The sequence below is a fragment of the Phalacrocorax carbo genome, chromosome 1, assembly GCF_963921805.1.
Source record: "Phalacrocorax carbo chromosome 1, bPhaCar2.1, whole genome shotgun sequence".
Lineage (NCBI taxonomy): Eukaryota > Metazoa > Chordata > Aves > Suliformes > Phalacrocoracidae > Phalacrocorax > Phalacrocorax carbo.
In genome coordinates, this window is record NC_087513.1 from 93,020,624 (window position 1) to 93,037,982 (window position 17,359).

At 42.2% G+C, this 17,359-nt stretch overlaps 1 protein-coding gene across 1 annotated transcript; it reads right to left on the reverse strand.

The window, feature by feature from the left end:
- Nucleotides 1–1,225: 1,225 nt before the first annotated feature.
- TBX19 (T-box transcription factor 19) lies at nt 1,226–15,205 on the reverse strand. The gene is made up of 8 exons (XM_064466984.1): nt 14,965–15,205; nt 8,961–9,225; nt 6,935–7,069; nt 6,080–6,141; nt 4,936–4,997; nt 4,061–4,249; nt 3,081–3,213; nt 1,226–2,277 (listed from the first exon to the last, which is right to left on the reverse strand). Exons 1-8 carry the CDS (start codon nt 15,159–15,161, stop codon nt 2,043–2,045), a joined length of 1,278 nt encoding a protein of 425 aa, XP_064323054.1. The 5' UTR covers nt 15,162–15,205; the 3' UTR covers nt 1,226–2,042.
- Nucleotides 15,206–17,359: the final 2,154 nt, after the last annotated feature.

Genomic DNA, 17,359 nt, shown 5'->3' on the forward strand with positions numbered 1-17,359 from the left:
TGAACAGCCAGAAGAGGGTAGCATAAGTTAGTTAATAAACCTCATCTGTAAAGCAGAGCTATTTTTGAGCCAAACACCTACTTATATTTCTGGCTGCAAGGTAGAAAAACATAACATTGAGAAACTCACCACCAAGCTTTTGACAGAATGTGGAAAGGCAGATTTACAGTCAGAACTAGTGAGGATTGGACTGTTATCAGGCCACAGAGTGCTTTTTGCACTCTACTAGCTCCTCTTTGACCAATGTCTCTATTAATAAAAATGCACATCCAAAGCAACTTCATTGCTTTGCTTTTAGGGGATAGCAGCACAAGTCAGTAAAACTAACAGTGTTACTGAGTGCATCTGGGCACATTGCCTTGCCTGCAGCAATCTGAAATGGGAAGTCATGAAAATGCATAACACTGAGAGCACCTGAAGGGGATGGTTCAGGATGAGGGTAACAGGAGCTTGCTGACTTCACCAGACAGATGCACATTTGATGGCCTGAATTAAAATATTCTCCTTGCTGCTGCCCCTAACACCTACCCAAAATAAAATGCTGCTCCCAGGGCATGTATGCAATAAATGAGTATTCACAAAAGGAATGTTGCCATATCTGGGAGAAGCAGAAACACCTCTCTAGAGACATCGGCTCACAGGAGCCTTGAAGAATCCTCTTCAAGGATCCTACGCTGAGGATTTCCTCTTTGAGGGCTATCTATCCAGCCCCTGTCAATGCTCATGACTAACAGAACTGAATTGCTGCTAGGTGTTTCATTATTCAGAGACATACCTAGATGAGTTAGCTTGCAATTTTTTCTTTAGCCCTACAAGAGATCAAATGGCATCACTTTTCTCTGAGAAGCTGATAGGGCTTGCCTGAGGAGGCAAGACAAGGAAGACTGGGGACAAACAACTGTTGTTGTCTGCATCACACTAGTGGTTAGAAATCCCAGACAGGATCAGGCCTCCACTATGCTAGATGTTGTACACTCACACAGGATAGGAAAAGCTGTAGCCTGAAAAAGGAAACTGAAACAGACAAAAGGTGGGAGGAGAAACAGGTACAAAGACACATGAAATGCCATGCCCAAGAGCATACAGACAGTCACAGGCCAAGGAATAGAAAATTCCTGTCCTGTCAACTTGCTTCTGGCAGAGCTGCATTGAATTCCTCAGAGGCTGTTAGGTGAAAAAGACTGTATGTGTGTGTGCTCCTTGGAAAGGCACTAAGGAGATAATACACCATTTTTTCATATTTTATTTGTACTCTATACCTGAAGCAAAGTGGAAATGCAAGCTGAATATTTTTCTCTAATTCTTTTTCCTCCACCCTTCCAAAAATAGCACATATAGAAAACATTGGAACTTTTCATTTCAAAGACCGTTACATCAGACTATAAACACTAAACTAGATGCCCTTTACCCTGCTGCTACAATGCAGCCCCTTTCTCAGCTTGAGTGTGTCCATTATCCCTATAGCACACAAACAGCAAACAGGAGCTGGAGAAGGGAAGGGGACAGAGAATACTGTATGCAAGCGGCATTAGGGTGTCAGGCTAATTTCATCCCCTGACGTGTTTAGTTTCAGGTATTGTGAAAACCTATGCGACAAACTCAGAAAGTCTTTAAAGCAGCGCTGTCCCTTCAAATTACCAGTTGTGAACTTGCTCACATTTTCCTCTGGACTTGGCCATTAGTTAAAGAAAGGACTTTTAAAATGACATGTAAATATCCAGCTGCCATGTTTCCTTCACTCAGTCCCATGCTTGACCATTTTCATGTGACACAGAAGCAAAACTAACTATAAAGATCCTTTCATGACTTCATCCTGAATGATACATAAAGGTTACAGTAATAAGCCGGTTCCCATAACATTTCCTGCCTTTGCATTATGCATTTTGGCTTCTCTGGCACACAAGAGACACATTATGGAAAGCAATGTTTGATGGAGTTGGTTTTCTGCACACACATCCCCGCTCTGAGCTGCAGTTCTAGCAGACCGTTTGCCATTCATGTCGTCTTGTTTGGCTGAGCAACCCCCATGAGCTGCCTGTCCATTAAAAGGAGTGTGAGGATGTCCATGCAGAGTCGGCTAGTCTGGCTAGAGCGGTTTCCCCTTGCGTTTCCATGTTGCCAGACACTGTTCCCTGCAGAGGGATTTGGACTGATGAATGCGTGGGTAAGGGGACATTACCCCTTAGAAACATGCTTGAAGAGCTGCTGTTCACCTCGCTTCCTGGGTTGGCAACATTCACAGCACTGTTGCTCACCGTCCATAGGCAAGGGTAGTGGCTGGAAAAAAAGCAATACAAACTGAATGACTTATTTCAAAGCATCTTCCCCTGCACAAGACTTACCACAGTAAAGTCAAGCGCATTATCTGCTAAAAGGCAGCTATCCGAATCGAGTTGCTAAACTAGATCAGCCTTGCAGATCTTAAGTGAAAAAACCACCAGCAACCATCACACCCGGTGACCTTGGAGAGGGGCGTGGAGAGAAATGTAGAAATACATGTGAGGTTTCAAGATTCAAAGATCTTTTTTGTGAATGCTTATGAATTCTACAGAATTGCAGCTGATTTTCCTGGCACCTAAATTAAAGAAGAAATATGGGCATTTATTTTGGGAAAAGAAGGGAAAATACCTGATAATTAATTGACTCTCTACGTCTAAATTCCAGCCATTCCTAGAACTGTTTAATACCCTGCTAACAATGTTCTTATAATAGAACATGAATTAGATCGTTATATCCCTGCATGGGAGTAGGATCCTTGTTTCATCCAGGAGAATAGTGAGGAATACATACAGAAAAATAATTTTCCTTTAAAATGCTCACAGCCTGTAGATACTAGAGTTCTCTGTGGCTGTTCCAAGATCTTGGTTTTCAGCAGTGCTGCAGAAAAATGAAGCTCCCATTGATCTCAGAGCAGGAGATAATTAGGTCATTAGAAAGATCTGTCCAGGAATCTCGAGTTGGGCATTTAAGACATGTTTCAAATCCTGGATGCTGATTAAAGCTTGGAACAAAGTGTGAATACCAGAGCAGTCCTACAAGCCTCACCGCTCCTAATACCAGCAGTTTTCCCATAACCTCACCTGGGTCCAGGGCTGGCAGCTCCCTTTGTGTGTGGCACTGAGAGCAAATTGGCATGTGGAGAGGATGGCAAAGTCCAGCTGTCATGTCCTGAGAATACCTGAAGATTATTACTGGAGCTGTCCAACAAATTCACTTTGGGGGGTGGAGAAAAAGAAAAGCAACAAACAAATCCTCAGTGACTATTGCAGAGACATTGTCTTAAAGCAACAGAACATGGGTAGGCCTGAGGAACTAATCTGATCGTAAAAGGACAACATTCACATGTTTATTGAGAGAGTAGCAAGGTGTCCTTGTAATTCCAGGTGTAACATATGAGAAGGTACAGCATGATAGTCAGAGGATATGCATTTTTGCAAGTCTGACTAATAGTCATTTCATTAATGATAATTGCCGTATGACTGGCAATGTTTTGATACGGATCTCCTTATAACTTCAGCTTAAGTATCTCTGTAAAACAGGATGCCTTGCTATATTATAATTAGCGAGCAGATTACTTTATCCTTACTCTTGTTTCTGGCCAATCTCCTCTGATCAAAGTAGAATCAATTTCTGGAACTCCATACCCAGATCTAGAGAGTGAAAGGGACTCAAAAGATGTTCTGCCAATACCAAAATGCCCTCATCTCAAGTCAGCTCCTATCATGTTCCTAAGGGCTGCTTTGAGTTGAGAGCACAACTGCTTCATGGCATGACATTGAAAGAAGGCTTGCAATGCTCTTTTTATATGACTGGGAGCTGTACTTTAAGCCAGATCATTCACTCTTATGTATAATTAACAGTGGCAGTGCACCCAGCACTTTGTACCTCTTGTTTTGCTGCCTTAAACATACTCTGTGCATGCAGAGGTTGGTGCAGATTGATCCAGAGGCTCATCATGCTCTTTCCTAGCCTCAGCTCTTGCTTGTTTTAATGCTTATGCTAACTTTGGTCAGGCAGAGAGTGTCTGTTCCCTGGAAGCAAAGCAGCATTACAGTTGTACCTGTAGGTGAATGATTTCTCTGCATGTAAGAAGGTGGATAAGGAGCAGCCCGATGCCCTCGCAGCGCTGAATATCGCTCACAGCTGTGGGGAGTGTGTGACGCTGGCAGGGACAAAGGTGCTGTGTACTGATAATTAGAGCTTCCTGGTGCACACATTGTATCTGGGTTGGAAATCAACCAGCCACCCACTTTGAGAGGAAAGAGAAGAAATATGTTATTGCACTAAAACACTGCAATACAATAAGGAAAGTAACCAGCCTTCTTGCAGAATCAGCTGTGCCTCAGAAATACCAAGCAGATTCCAAGATGCTGGTTTATGGAACAACTGACAAAAAAACCCAAAAAGCGCAAAGACAAACAAAAACCAAATCCCCCAAAAACCCAAGCCCCAAAAAGCCCCAAACCACCAACTCTAAAAGCAAGACCTGAAAACAGCTGCCAGAAAATGTCACAAACATCAAAGAACAAATGAAAGAAAAAACTGTCATTAAAACAAACACAACCTCTGCTCTCCCCGTTTTTTTTCTTCTCTTCACCAGCCAAAGGCAATTTTATAGGTGACAAAAGTATTCACAGTTACAAATACCAAAAAAAGGGGGGACAAAGCCCTAAAAATGTCATACATCATCTTCATTCTAGATTCCTTTTAATATTGAAAAACTGGTTCATAAGGAAAATGATCCCTCTGCAGAAACTGTTGCATTATTTCCTGCTGTGAGGTTTCTTCAATCTATTTTTTTTTTAAAGGGTCCCTTTCTATGAACATGATTCAGAACTCAGTGAATGACTAGTATGATCCAGTTAATCAAGTCCCAGGTTCCCAGCACCTACAATATCACACAAAAATTCCAGCTAACATGAATAAAAACCTTACAGTGAGAGTATGTCATGTGTTGACCTTCAGAGACCGTTTCTGGAGCATCCTTAGGATGGTTTCTGAAAAGCAAACTACTTAGTGGTAAAACTTCTCATTGAGAAATTACAAAACAAAATTAAAAACAGAACCATTCACTAAAAAGGACAGAAATCCATTTTCTTTAATCTATTGCTAGACAGCAGTAGCCTTCTGCAGTCTGCCACAAAGGAAGCAGGAACTTATGTTTCATGACATGCATAAAAGTGTTCCTAAGTTTGTGCCAAATTCGGGGGCTGAACCTGGAATTCTAAATCTACCTGTGGGCACCGTTCCTGCTTGTGCCAACAGCTTCAGCCTGGCCTCCCACCCAGACCAAGGCAGGGCTTTGCAGCCCGCTCAGCCAGGCAAGCTGAAGGCAGCATTCCCTCTCTCAGCTGGGAACCCTGATGCTGAGACGCAGCAGCTTCTCAAGTAGCAAGAGCAATGGAAAGAAATACAGATTCTCCTACAGACATATGGGACGCTTCACGTGTCGGAAGACGTAGCAGGTCCAAGCAACATTTATTAGCAATTATGGACCGGAATGCATCACTTGGATGCCCCACTGCATTAGCATGTAAAACAAGTAAAACTTTGAAAGATAAACCACAATTTGTTTCTCATGGAAGCATCTCTAATATCTTACGCAGTGAGCACCTACAGGCTACTTTAAATAAACATCATATGTTATCACAGAGGTTTAATAATAGCAGCGTAGTTATATTACAGTTACGGTGCAATTTCACTTTAGTTATGATTTTTACATCTGCGGTTAACTTTTATTCTCTCTGAACTATCAAATTATGGGATTCATTGGAGTGTAAGTACAATGTAGTGAACATACCGGTGTGTAACATTACTGGGGAAATTCACACCATCTCATTTCAGGCTTCTTGTGTAGACAGTGCTAAGTCCTAGGATCCCCAAAAGGATACTCACCCACTTTGGACCCTATTATGGTAATAATTATATAAAGTCTCCCCACTGATTTCAGTGGACTGACTCTGGATTTAGGACAGCAGGAACAAGATTAAGTTATATAATTTATCTTTCACATTCTGATGCCACAGCTTTAACCGTATCAGCAGCAAAATGCTACTGGAGCAAAAAAAGATGAACTCACCTTTCTTTTGCATCCAGGAAGGCTTTGGCAAAGGGATTATACTTGATTTTGAGAGCTGTTATCTTGAGTTTACAGAAAACAAGGCATGTTAGTGAAGGCAATTTGGAAGAGAGACTTGACAAAAAATCTTCCAGAGTAATCTAAGTGTTACTGCCTTGGTTACCCCAATGAAATATATCCCCACACATGATGTTTTCCAGGGCTGGGAGCTTTGCTCATTGCAAGATGCTATGAGATGAGTGCCACCAGTTGGTTGGGGCAGCCTAAGGGTGTAGTCTAGTCTGGGAAATCCTGTGGCACGGTGGCATGGCGAGGCCTTTCAAGAGAGTTTAAACATGGAATTTCTAACAAGTATGAATCAAAACTGCAGCAACACTAGCTAAGGGATACAGCATGTGAGTTAGCAATTGTCACAATTCAAAGCAATTTTGGGGTTGGGAATAAATTTTCCCAGGGAACGTTGTGTGGTTCTGGAATTGTATGTATTATAAGGAGGAGGGGGGAGGAGATAGGGTTATCATTATAACTATCAGTCATTGCTGGAGAAAGGTATTGGACTTGAATGTAGGGTTTTTTCCAGTAAGGGATTGGGGTGCCAGGACAGATGGACCAGTCTGGAATAGCTGTGGCAGGAGATTAAGCTAAACCTGGTTTAGTACTGCAGCCAGATACTGGATTAGACAATGTTCTACTGCAGAGAGAAGGCAAAGTATTAGACTGGAAGAAACATTACACTGCATGGGACCAGTGGGGAAACAAGAAAAAGACCTGTCTGTCCATACTGATCTTGTAACCAATAAGCTTTTAATATATCTCCTCAGTGATGACCAAGAGCACAGCGTGGCATCTGCCTACCTCTTCATTTTGGTAGGCAGTCACAGCTATGAACTGCGTCTCAGGGAAGGAGCAGTTCATCACCATCCGGTGGGGGCCTCCTACGCGAACTATGTGTACTTGGGGCTCATATTTATGCAGGGAGTTCAACATTATCTGCAGAAAACAAAACAAGACAGACAGACCCCAATGCTGCTCTGGTATCCCACAGCTGCTCTTTTGCTTTGGCTCTATAATAGACCCAATGTCACTGCTAAACCTCCCCAGTCAGTGATTATTGAGAGCAGAAGGACAGATGCCTTCCTCTCTTCTGATGAACCACAGGGCTGAACAGAATGAAACTTCACTGGACTTGGATTTAAAGCTTTCAATACAGCAGCATTAGTGAATATTTGTGTTAGCAGCTATGGCCTTCAAACCACTGGGCTTCCACTGCACTAGAGGCTGTTCAAGCAGTTAAGGGATAATGCCTTTCCTGCTTCTACTATCTGAAGGACTCAGAATCACCATTGCAGAAATCAGGGCCAGGAGGCAGCTGAGGCAGTCACCTACTCATCTTTCTGGGCAAGATGAAGTGTATCTAAACAAGCCTTGGCAGATGTCTCTAATCTGGCATTAAAAGCTGTGAATGGCATTGATTCCACAATACACCTTCCTCAGGAAGTCTATTATATTGCTTAATTCTCTACTGCAAGAAAAAAGATATATATTTTTTTTAAATCTGTACGTTGGAAAGTGCTGTGTGCATACATACATATTCACACACACACACACACATAGTTATATGGAAGAAAGTATCCATTAGCATAAAGCACTGCTAGTCAGCTATTACTTTCTAATAACACCACAGAAGGGGAAGCTGAAGCACAGAGTGGGGACATAGTTTGCCTTAACACTGTTGTCAAGATTTCAAAAGAAAACAAGGGGAGCTTCAGTCATTTGTTATTTAGTGACTTTTGTTTGGGCTGTTTCTTATATAGCTTTTCCTCCCCTGCTTTCTACTTTTTTCCTCTCTGCCTCACCATATATACACATCTTTTTCCCCAGGGTCTCTTTAACCCTCCAAGTGGGCTTCCTGTAGCTTTTTTTTTACCCCCATGCATACTTTTCTGAGGCCTTTGACTTCTTTGAGGTCCTGGATGCAGGACAAGAATTTGCAAATTCAGATCCCATTCTATGGTCCAAAATAGATCTTGTGTGCTGATTCCGTGTGTGACTTAGGAAAAGCCAGGTCATCCTTCTGTTCTCCAGTCTGTAAGAATTAAGATAATTTCCTACCTAATTAGGGTACTAAGCTTACGGAGGGACCTCACAAACCTAATGGAAACAACAGATAGAGAACATATAATATTTACATGAAAGAAATTGATTCTGGGCTGACAAGTATCATCTGATGTAGGAGTTTTGTACATAACAAACAAGCAAACAAAAGGTCTTGTGCAACATTTTACCTTTAGATGCATCATCAAAAATAAAATACGAAACAAAACTAATTTTCCTGTTTGCATTTTTAAGGGGTTCAAAGAGAAAGTCACTTATTTCTGGTACATGTGGTTTCTTTCCAAAGGCCAAAGCTGATTCAATAGAATATTGATAATTATCATGATGCAGAAGCAGACATCGTAATTATTTCATTTAGGAGCAGCCTTTTATTCTGCTATCTGACTCCTGCCAACATTCCACTTACACCAAACAACATGGGGGAACACAACAAAAACCTAATACCTGTGACCATTTTTTCCCCCTTGTCTGAAGTCCTGTGTAAAAATCCCTAGCACACAAGACCAACTCTGAAAAGCCCCCTGATGATTAAGTAAACCACAGCACTCTGTCTCTCTTAACATCAAGAAGTCCATTAAAATCTGAAAGCGCCAATTAAGGCCTGTTTATTCCTGTTTACATTTGGCCTCCAGAGAATAATTGGCATCTGTGGGTGAAGAGGCCTGTAAGGGCCTCTATAATTACATAAATGCACCCTTGATATTTCTTGATTAGTAGGTGCTTGCAATTGAAGCCAGGAGGTGTATGGGGAAACATCAGGCCATACCTGCCCACTCCCATTGAGCTTGTTGGTAAGCTTGACTTTGCTGAAGGAAATGGCGGCTTTCATCCAATGGGCCCCAAAGTTGGGAGAGTCTGGGTGGATGTAGACACAGCTGTGGTTTGGTGGCTCTGGCTTCCCAGCTGGCACCCATTCTCCATTGACATACTTCCAGCGGTGGCCATCAGTAGGAGCAAAGTCCAACAGGAAGGAATACATGGCGTTTGGGTCCAAGCCTGATACACTGATCTTCAAAACAGGGAACATCCGCCTGACCAGGAAACAAAAGAGGAAGACACGACTCGGAAGACTCTCCTCAGTATGTTTGTGAGCATCTGCTCACAGATTAGGTCAATGTAAAAAACATCCTCCCTCCCTCCATCTGGCTGAAGAAGTCTCTTAAAGGTTAATCCTTCATTTTATTTTTACTTAATTTTGATCATTTGGGAAAAAACCCATGTTATTTCTAAAGTAGGGCACTAGGGTCTTGATCACGCCAAGAGTTACGAATGTAATGAATTGTGTATAGCATCAGCAGAGCCTATGGGATATGGACATGCTAAATACATCCTTAGGTGTGGGACAAGAAGGCATGAACAGGATTGAAGAGAGCTGAAAATGGCTGAGAAGGTGGAGCTGAAACACAGATTCACTGCATTAACTGCAGAATCCTATTATAAAGTGTGCTTCTTTGGTACTTAGATTCCCCCAACAAATGCCCCCGTACTCTATCCAGTGACCGAGTCCCACTTTGCCTGACTCTTGCTATATCTTCTGAAATCATCCTGCAGTCTCCAGCACTCAGGACATAATCCCAGCCAGGTACTCATCAGAATCCAGTTAGATTTATTGGCCACTCTATACAAAAGGGTTTTCTCTCTTCCTTTGAAGGGACAGTCATATTGTATAATCTTTTTGAGCAAAGTCAGTCACTTCCCTCTATTGTTTCCTGTGGTTTTTGTGTTAATCCCCAACATCTCCCACTTGAGTAATGGTTTCCAGGTAGTGCTATTCTAAATGCCCTAATAAGTCTGCTACATTTTCCTTGTCTAAAAATACTTCTTTACTTTATCAGGGTTGTGTCAGATTAGTCTGGCATGACTTAAATTTAATAACAAGCCTTTTTAATTCATTTCCATTGTCTTCCACATATCTCATTACCCTTTTCTTCAAAATACATCATGAATTCTTATTATAGAGATATATTAAAGGTCAGTAGTTAGCTGGCATGTGTTTTCTCCCTTTCTTAAGTGCAAGTACTCATGTACTGTCTCACTACCATTACTTAAATCTCCAGTTTGAGAAGTCTGGCTAAAATCTTGCAGTTAGACCTTGCACTTGGCAGTTCTTCCAATAATTTGGTCCTCCTCTTCCATATTCCCTGACCTCATCAGCTTGATCAAGACCGGTTCTTCTGCTTTTAGTTCTACCTCAGATGCAGTGTTATCCATTACCACACTTTAAACATCTATAGCCTTCTCACCATCTTGTGCACTTAAAACTGAAATCCTGCCTTTGTTTAGTTTTGGGAAAATACTTCAAAACATCTTTGTCCTTGAGCGGCTCCTTCTGTGCTTGAAGGTCCAATGCCACGTTTTCTCAATACCCTTTTCATTATTATTTTTTCTTTTGTAGAGGAGATTTGCAGCATCTCACAGCTAGACGTTTAGAAGTTTTCTGTCTGTCCCGGTACTTGCGATTCATACCACACAGCTTTGAATTGGCATCTCAGTGCCTGAAAGTCAGCAGCAATAGAGTTAAGTGGGGCTCCAACAGCTTCAGGAACTGGGAAAAATTTGTGGTCAGCAGAACAGAGGAGTCTCCCACCAAAGGTATTCTATTCATTAAGTTTCTTAGCTTGTCAAGGAATATACACCGTTACTGTGGAGGATTATTACAGCTGTTATATATCACCTCCCACATTCTTCTTTTATGAGTAAGAGGCCTCCCTGCCCCAGACACCTCCGACTGACCTCTCCTGGCAACTGCCTCTCCTGGCCATGCCACATTTTTATGCACAGGCCATGAATCTTCAAACTCCTTTTCTCTATGGGTACAGAGAGGCTGGTTACACCAAGCAGCCACAGCAATTGCCTGAGGTCCATGGCCATGGCACTAAGGTAAGGTAAGGTAAGGTAGCTCTCTAGGCTTAGTTAGCTAGCAGTGCAAGATGTCCAAAATACAGAAGCAAGGAACTGAAACTCCAGGCTGTCTCAAGGGACACCAAAAGTCTCCGCCCCTGCCGCTGTACTCTACAGTGGCCCCCAGCTGCTGACAATCTCCTATGCTCCTATAACATCCCGCTCACCACTTACCTTTCTGGGCACCTTTATTTTGTTCTTGCTGTATACATTCAGCACCTTCTGCTCACAGGAAAAGACAGAATTTGAGAAAATTGAGATTTTTTAATTTAATATAAATACTTGGTGATATAGGGCCAGTGCAACACTGAGAAAGATATATTGAACCGTGATCTTTCTAACTAGAAACTCAGCCAAGGATTTATATGCTACATTTAATGTGTCTTTCTGACCAGGATGCACCAGCTATCAAACCGGGATGTGATAAAAAGCATGGATGCACTGCTCCCTGCACCCCCCAGACCCCCTACAGTCAATCTTCAAAGTAACACACCTAGATATTTACCTGAAATTGAAGAGGAGGGGAAAATTCATCCACCTGAAAATTTAATTTCACTAGATTTCTCAGAACTATTTGTGTTACATACAGGTTGTTAATTCCTCTGCCCACAATGCAGACTTGTCTGCCTTTCTACTTGAGAGGCTTGAGTTTATCCCAAAAAGACCTATAGACTAATGCCAGAAGAGAATACAGCCATCATCAATTCTAACCTCCTGCATCACAGACATTATAGCACTCCCTGCGTTAACTTCTGCTTCACACACAGTTAATCCCCACCTCACTTATACCAGCATGTCTTGACTGTACAGGTTCTAACGGCGGAAAACCTACCAGCTCACTTGTTCCGCTGATTAAGTGGCTTTACTGTTAAAATCACATTTGTCTTTCTTTTAGCGTGGCAAGTGATGTTTTCTCTAAATTTGTTTTACTCAGATTGTTTGTGTCGATGATCAGGTAGGTACACACGTGACCTCCATTACTGCAATAGCTGAGCACTTCAGCCTCTTCAATTTTTTTTAGAGCAGATCTGCTACAATTACTCCACAGTAGTGACCTTGAGTGAGAAGATGTTTGATATCAGACTTGAATGTGTAGTAATCAGCAAAGTTGCTTTAGTATTTAAGCCCGGAAAGGGCTTCTCCCCCCCCAATGTGTGCCTGCGTTGACCCACTGGAGATCCTCTCCATATGCAGAGGGGAAGAGTGGCACTCTCCTGCCTCCAGGCAATAACGTGGACTGCAAAGTCTCAGGATACTGCATAGCTAATATGGTAAAAACACAGAGAGAAGGCCTACTCAGTCAGAAAACAGGGCATTTGATATTGAAATGCCAATTGAATACAATAAATCTGAATAAATCAGGAGACTGATTCCCACCATATGAGCTGCACCCATTGGGATGTATTTTGTGATATAGTTTAATTTCCCTGGTGCCTATCCTGCTCAGAATATATCCATCTTCCCTGTGTATCTAGGCATATTGCTATGGCAGGTGATTATTATATTGAAGTACGATACAGCAATGGAGACACATCTCTGTATTAACACTGAAGTTGGCTGATCTAATTAGAACATTTTGGGACCCGCAGTACCTATTAGAGATGACTCAGTCACAGCAGATAGAGTTGTGCATGCCAGAATTTTACACTTGAGGATCACTAGTCAATCAGCCTTTCATCCTCTGGGATGCTCCTGTATCAGGTTTTGGTTTAATTTTTGAATTTTGCTAACAATGTGTTAACACAAACTGCCTTAGTTTTCACACACAGAAGTTCAGACTGGCTTTTCTTGCTGTTGTAGAATGCAGTTTTTAAAAGCGTTCACATAGCCTTCAGCAAGAATGACTGAGTTAGTTTGACTGATTTAAGCAGCAGCAGAATTAGATCAATATTTTTTCTATTGAGAATCCCTATGGAGAAAATCACTGAAGAACCTCGACCCTGAAAAAAACTCAGCACTCAGAGGAAACTGTCTCAAGTTTGTCTCCTTTTGATTAGCATGGAATTGTTCAGAGAGCTTTGCTGCAGGCCACTGTCTATGTTTCTTTTTTTCAGTGTGCCGATGCGTTTGTTATGGAAGATACTTTCAGAAATGCAAAAGAACCTTTTTCACAGTCCCTGCTGCTACAGTAACTTTGTTAAAAGGATTTATGCAGATGACAGTGTAACATACTTCTATAATTTATTTTGGGATTGCTGTAGTTTGATCACAAAGAACCCATTCATGACTCCACTGACGTTACTAGAGCTGTCACTGGCTTTAGGAAAAATAGGATCAAGCTGATAAGGACTGTGTAAGTAAGAATAGAGAAAAATAAGGCACCTTACACAATGAAATACAGAGTAATCAGGCATGTTCAAATAACAACATATTCCCTCATCATCATCATCATAAAAAGATTTTATCTATGCACTCACCTAGACATTTTAGAGAGAACTAGTATAACCATGCAATCATGAGTTACATTAGCAGAGAGGAAAGAAACTGAAGAAACCCTGTTGGTAAGGTGCGATTCTTTGTACTAATTTAATTAATTAGAGGCAAACCTGTCTTACCTCATTTTTGGTCACTTATGCTGCTAAGGAGTCAGTTTAAGCTACAGCACACTAAGTGAAAGTCCACTCAGAAGCCTAACAGCAGTTTTTAAAGCAATTTAAATGAAGCAAAAGCAGCTTCTGGGTGTAAAGCAAACCTCACCAGAAGATTTCTATCCCTACAGGTTATTAGGAGGAATCAGCGTGGCAATACGCAGTGTTATACCAAGAGCTGACTACATTTTTCCTTTTAACTGCTTTCACCTATGTGACTTGTCAAGCTACAGTCAACAGCAATATTGTCCACAAATTCTACTACATCAAAGTCTGCAAAATTAATATAAGTCACACTGTCTGAGTAAATCTTTCCATCTCTTAATTCCTCTATCCTACGTGGATCTCCTGAGAGGCCTTGCAAAAGAAACGTGTGCATACTGGGGGGGATTGGGGGTGGCAGATGGGTAGCGAGGGTAGTTTAAAGAAAAACCTTAGAACCACTGTACCAGCAAATCCAATTCTAGTAGCTGCCTGTCTGTTACAGGCTGGACTTTGTTGTCAGTCCATTTCAAAGCAGAACCTCTCTGGAGAGCCTCCTTCAAGCCACCATCTCATTGAGAAGTAGTACCCTTCTTGCCAGGTTTGGCACTCTTTTCCTACGCGTTTCTGTGCTCCCCAAAAGGTAAGATAAGCGATCCATTTACATCACAGTATTTTGTCTTTCTAAAACTGTGAGTGTTAACCAATATACCACACTTGTTTCTAAGGGCACCGACGTCAACTACAGAGCAATATCATTGTGGGACCACGCAATCCAGACTGCACATACATGCCGTGTGGGGCACAGTTTTATTGTACCCCATTCTAGTACAGACTGCTTGTACAAGCTGTTAATACCCAAGGCCAGAGAGACAGGAACTGCAGTGGGGATAACACCACCAATCTGCTTCTCTACAGTAATTTGAGGTCTACAGGTAAGGACTCGCTAATAAAAGCTGATGATTATTAGTACAAGAAGTCATTCAGAAGAGGCACCATCTATTTCCCCTCGAAAGTTCCCTTTTTGTGCAACCTCAGGTCAGTCAATATATTTCTCCAGCATGTTTCACAAGCAGGAATAAAGGGGTGGCAGGAACAGTTTAGCAGAAACCAAAAAGGAGCAGGGACACCCCATTCTGCTCATATGCTGGTTTTAGGGGACTACGAGGCTGCAGGGATAAAACTGTTACGTGCTCATTGCAGTTCTTTCGAGTCTGCACACACTGTTTATTATCATACCACTTAAACCCCCCTTGCTGTCATCTACACTTAGCCCACAGTGCTGAGCAGATCACTCACCTGCCGTTCTTGGTCACGATCATCTCATTAGTGACTTCCCTGAATCTCTGCCAGAGCGTCGCATCCTCTAAGACAACCTGGAGCTGTTTCTCAGTGGGGTCGCCTTTGTCTCTCCCAGCCCGGAGTTCACTCTCCACTACGCTGAGTAGCCTGGAGACGGTGCAGTCGCTGGGTTTTTTGCAGCCCAGGTCTGCCATGACGACTTTACTGCCAGAAACTTCAGGTAGCTGTTAAAAGACAAAAATAATAAGCTAAATCACAAAACAAGTCAGTTCATTGGGCATCGTCTGACAAATGTGCTCTCCTCGCTCTTTTGCCACTGACTAGCTCTTTCCTCTGGAAGTCCCAATGGGCAGTGACACCGGTGTGTGGAGGTTTACGCACACACTCCACACAAAAAGAGGACTATCTCCTAATTACCTGTCAGACGGTCAGGTGGGTGGCAGGCTGATGACTCAATTGGCTGCCTTGAAAGAAGAGTCCTCCATCCAAATTAGCATGCTTTTATCTTTTTTCAACCTGAAGTGGGTCTAATTGTTCTGCTTGAGAACCAGGTTTCCATTAATGAAAATTGTTTCATTTCCAGACTGAAACAATGCATGGAAATTGTGTTCACGCTGATGCGGACTCTAACTGAAGGAGCTGGTAACAGTCAAGATAGTTACACAGAGAAGGTAGCCTCAAAATATTTTCACCAGGCATTTGAATAAACACATTAACCTCATTTCTCTATGTTCCTAAATCAAGATGTGATAGTAAGAGACCCTTCTGCACTGAGGTTTCAATGCACAAGGGGAGGGTAGCACCCCTACTTTCCACCCTTGATGCCTACTCTGTCCATCCCTTGTTCCCACTGTCCTTCACAAAACCCCTGCTGCACCTTAAAGGCAGCTGAACTCCCCTCTGGCTGCATTTCCAGGGATAGACCCCATGCTTCTTGGGCAGGGTGTGAGCCTAACTGCCCGAGGCCTGGCATTGCTGATCTGCTCAAGGTCCACCTCATACAAAAGCTCCCTCAGCATCCCTAAAACAGGCATTCCTTCTCGCCTCAGGCGAGACCTTCTGACGAGCCTAATCCACCTGCACATATCCTCCACAAAGAAGCCACCATTTTACTGAGAAGTCCAACAATTTCAGCACTCAGTCAAAGGTATGAGAGACCTGGATTCAGTTCCATGCTAAAGGGTTAAGTGGAGCCCACGTGAATACTGGTGACCTGTAAACACTGGACTTTGGCACGTAACAAGGCATTTGATTGCTTAATTTCTCCTGATGCATCTAGCTCTGATACTGTCTCCGAAATTTCTGGTCTGTTGGTCATGACATAGTCAGGGACTTGATTATGAAAACATACTGTTGGAAGTAATTTTTAGAGAAATACGTTTTCTGGCTCCTTGCTTTCATTTAGTTCAATAGCCCCTGTTGAATTCCTGTGCTTCTGGTTCTTTCTAAAAGATGAATTGACTTGGTGGATCACTAATAGGATTTATAAAGACAAGAGTCTGGCAAATTGTGTAAAACAGGACTTAAGTTAAATCCATCATTTGACAAGGCTCAACAGATCTTGCAGTTAAAAATAAAACCTGAGAGATACCATCCACCTAAGCAGCAAGGGCCAGAGCTTGTTGATCTTTTTTGTGTTATATGGCACCTTATTTGGCAACTGGTCCAACTAATCCCTCAAGCCCTACATGGAGTAAGGATTCTGGCTGCAAGTCCTCAAAACCGCGCAGCTGCAGCTGTGCAGCAATGTGATGGTCTGCAGAACGGGAGACTTCAGGAGAGAATCCTCAAGTCCCAGCACCACCAAAAGGTGCAAGCAAGACAGGCCTGAGGTATTTTTACATCTGGGTAATCCCAATCGTGCTGCTTTCAAACTTCACACTCTAACACATCTTCCCTCTCTTCTTTTCAGCCTTTATGTACCTTTTTTTCAACTGTCAACTCATAACAAAATTACCTAGATTACTCTATCAGTCAGCCCACCTTGTGAGTTACACTAGAAGGTGTCAAATAGCAACTTCTAGTTAACATCCAGCCCACATTCACTGTTGAACAACTGAAGAATGTACGTTAAAATACGTAGGATATTTAGGTACTTGGAAGTGTGACACTTTGCACTTGGAAAAATAATTGCGTCTCAGGTAGTAGGTTTGTGTAACATGGAATATCTTTATGTTTGGATTCGCCTTTCCAAATGCTCAAGAGCAGAGAGAAGCTACCACTGTAATTTTTCCCTGCATGTGGTCAAATGGCATAGCACATGCACAGGAGACTATGTGAGCCAGTTTTTTTGTTTCATTATATTATAAATGTAAATAAACACAGAAATCAGAGCTGGTTGAAGTACTGTGTATTTCAATTTAGCAACTTAAGTTTTTCAGACAGCTCTAAA